Consider the following 3,112-nt stretch of genomic DNA (forward strand, 5'->3'; position numbering starts at 1 on the left):
GTTACTAGTATTCATCTTTAAACAGAAGTATCTAACATAATGAGCATGAAGTACAGGCCATATTCTACTATCTGAATTCTCCATCATGGATATGCTTCAGTAATATAATACTGACTTTTGGTAGCAAATAAATTGAGCAGAAGACTAAATTGTATTGTGAAGACAGAGTACTGGAAGGTTGGTCAAAGACACACTGCTAAGCAGCACATGACAGGAAATGACACAGATAAATGACATGGTTATTTTAGTTTGCCTTGTTGAGATCTTATTAAGAAGGTACTGCTTGCTTCTCCCCCGTCTGCTGTTCCTCCTGCAGCACTGAACAGGCCAGGACAGCTTGCTCCTACCAGCCAACATCTGTACAGGTTTTACAGAGAAGTTTTATTACACAGTGAAGCCAACCTGATGCTGGAACTTGCAAAGGAACCACTAACAGCTGGGCCAAAGGTTCAGTATGCAACATGTTCCCGTTAGACCAATGCGCAACATATTGGTGTGAAACTCATTGAAAAACACCTAACACACTCTTCCAAAGGACATAAGATAATTTCCCTTTGCTATACTGAAAGCCATTTAAAAAAAAACCAACCAAACAAACAAAAAAACCCCAACAACATCAATAACAATAATTTTGAAGCAAAATGGAGCATATCTGAAAGAAAATCTCCACATCTATTTTGAACTAATGACAGGAAAGAGCCTGCAGATTTATTAACCTAAAAAAGCAAATAGAACATATAACCATCAAAAATATAGATTTTACTGATATACCTCATTAATTTATTTTTGCAAATAAGATTAGTTGTAACAAATCATCACCACACTTTCTGGAATATTGAGCAAATTTAGGAAATATGCAACAGTGTATTTTATAAAAATGATGTTCAGTCTGAAAAATAAGCTAAACTAATTAACCTGCTGAGATGCTGGAAGAGACTACTTTTTTTGTGTGTGTGTGCCAACTATAAGGCTTTCAGATACAATAACTGCAGATTATATGGTGAATTACTCGGGCATTGAGGGTCCAGGTAACCTGACCCCATTTCTCATACCTAACTCTCCACCAAGTACTGCACCCTTGGGTAGCAGCTACACTCACCTCACAAATTCACAGCAGCATACAAAAGCTAAAAAGCTGTGCTCACTTACAAACTGTTCAATATTTTATCAGGGCAGGAAATCTGTGAAACAAACATGAAGCAATTGACACTGTGTCAATGTGTCCTCTTCATTTCTAAATTTTATTATTTTATTATGGGATTCTTTCATATTAGGAGTATTAAAACACAGCTACCAAGTGAATCAACAGGGTAAGGACTAAAAGCTTTAATATTCAATTATGCAATCACTAGATTTTCAGCTAAGTTCTCAAGATGACGTACCTTTTTCTGCAAAACTATACTTGTAAGATCAAATTACTGTCCTGCTCATAGTTACTTTTTCCTTCCCACAAAAGGATATATTCCAATTGCTTTAGCATCTCCAAACTTGCATGTCCAAAGTTAGACCTTTAAATGCACAATAAGGACTGAAGCAGCAGCTTGATATTTGAAATTACAAAGGATTCCCAAATTCTGCAATATTAACTGCTAGGATGAGAAAGCTGCAACCTCTGCTTGTTTCATTGTTTTTTTTATGGCATCAATTCTCAATTCCAGATGAAGCACATCAGTTCTCCCTCAGAATTTCAGTCTTCTTTTATTTCAGTCTTCTGTGTTTCCTCTTCATAATCACAATTTTATAGGCCAAAAATTTCATACCTAGCTGCATAGTTGTCTGAGGACATCAGCACTAGGACACCTATGCTACAACATCACAATGTCTGGAGATGTGACACTCATTTTCATTTCACCTGTCTTTTCATAGATGCTGAGACACAGAATACCTAAGTTTAGAAGATGCTTATCGGTGTCCCTGTGAACTTCTAAAAATAAGGTTTTCTCTCATGATCTGGGCTTGGGTTTCACAATAACTTCATACATGATACAAATATTTGTACCATCAGAAACAGGCAGGAGGAGACCTTTGGCCAGGCTCTTCCTGATAACACCCGTCCTCAAGGGATACCATCTTTCCCTTCATTGCACAACCTGGGGACAATGGTCCTTCCAGAACCTGCAAATCCTTCCATAGATAATCAAGTGAAGCTCCTGCTGGCTCCTACTTTAAAAGTGCAAAAGAAGGCTATTTTTTTTAATTGGGTGTCTCCCAGGAAATAAGTTTTCACGTTTTCTCTTCACAAGAAGGTATGAAAGACCTTAGTTTGCCAGCCTCAGTGGGTTTTTTTACCCTCACAAATAGCACAGACTTCACGTCAACCACAAACCAATATGAAATACTACTTTTCTTACTCTGTTTAGGAAAATAGGTGTTCATATCTGCAGATCTCAACTCAACATGTCTTTTGCTTTCCTTTCCTTTTTTTTTTAATAATGATAGGTAATGATATAGAAAATGCAGCAGCACGTATGCAGCCCTGCAATGCAGAACGTTATTAGCTGATGGTGAAGATCTGTCAGTGCAGCAAGGGCAGCACGCCGCAGAGGTAAATGCCAGTTTCACGCTTGCTGGCTGGAAAGCAGCCCCGAGTTCAGCTTCAGCTAAAGGCAATGCCATTTACCCTGCCTCCCCCACACGCAGTTTTGCCTGCACGAAGCATCCTCGGCAAGCACCCACAGCCGTAACTACCTGATGGGTATAGTCTAACGCCTGGCTGCTGACATACTCCAAGCATCCTGTGCCTGTAGTTGCAAAAGCTAGCAATTCTGATGTCTGATGGAAGCAAGAAGCCTCTCGGTAAGCTTGCATAACCAGTCTGGCACAAACTCCAGGTTAAGCTCTCAGCAAATGCTTGTCTGGTTCAACTGTTTTCTCCAGTGGTCACAGGAGCCACTTTTCTTTACACAGTTTGCTTGGTAAGCCTGTAGAAGATGGGAGCTAGTACAGGGTTCCTGGAAAGAGAAAATAAGTCCTTTTAAAGTAAGTGTTTCTGCTATAGTTTAAAGTAATAATTGTTTTGTGAACATAATTAAAACTGAGTGAGGGAGGGAAGCTAGCTGCCCTTTGAAACACTTCCTAAAGTGTTAAAAATAACTTCAGAGAAAGAAATATT

General features: G+C 38.9%; 1 protein-coding gene across 1 annotated transcript in view; it reads right to left on the reverse strand.

The window, feature by feature from the left end:
• The window catches only part of LOC103772540 (dual 3',5'-cyclic-AMP and -GMP phosphodiesterase 11A-like), a gene marked incomplete at its 3' end in the record, with an annotated part of 9,868 nt that extends 7,060 nt beyond the window's left edge, over nucleotides 1–2,808 (reverse strand). The window contains exon 1 of the mRNA XM_008939874.1: nucleotides 2,621–2,808. Coding sequence (XP_008938122.1) covers nucleotides 2,621–2,808 — 188 coding nt within the window. The remainder of the gene's footprint in view (nucleotides 1–2,620) is intronic.
• Nucleotides 2,809–3,112: the final 304 nt, after the last annotated feature.

The sequence above is a fragment of the Merops nubicus genome, unplaced genomic scaffold, assembly GCF_000691845.1.
Source record: "Merops nubicus isolate BGI_N331 unplaced genomic scaffold, ASM69184v1 scaffold51484, whole genome shotgun sequence".
Classification (NCBI taxonomy): domain Eukaryota; kingdom Metazoa; phylum Chordata; class Aves; order Coraciiformes; family Meropidae; genus Merops; species Merops nubicus.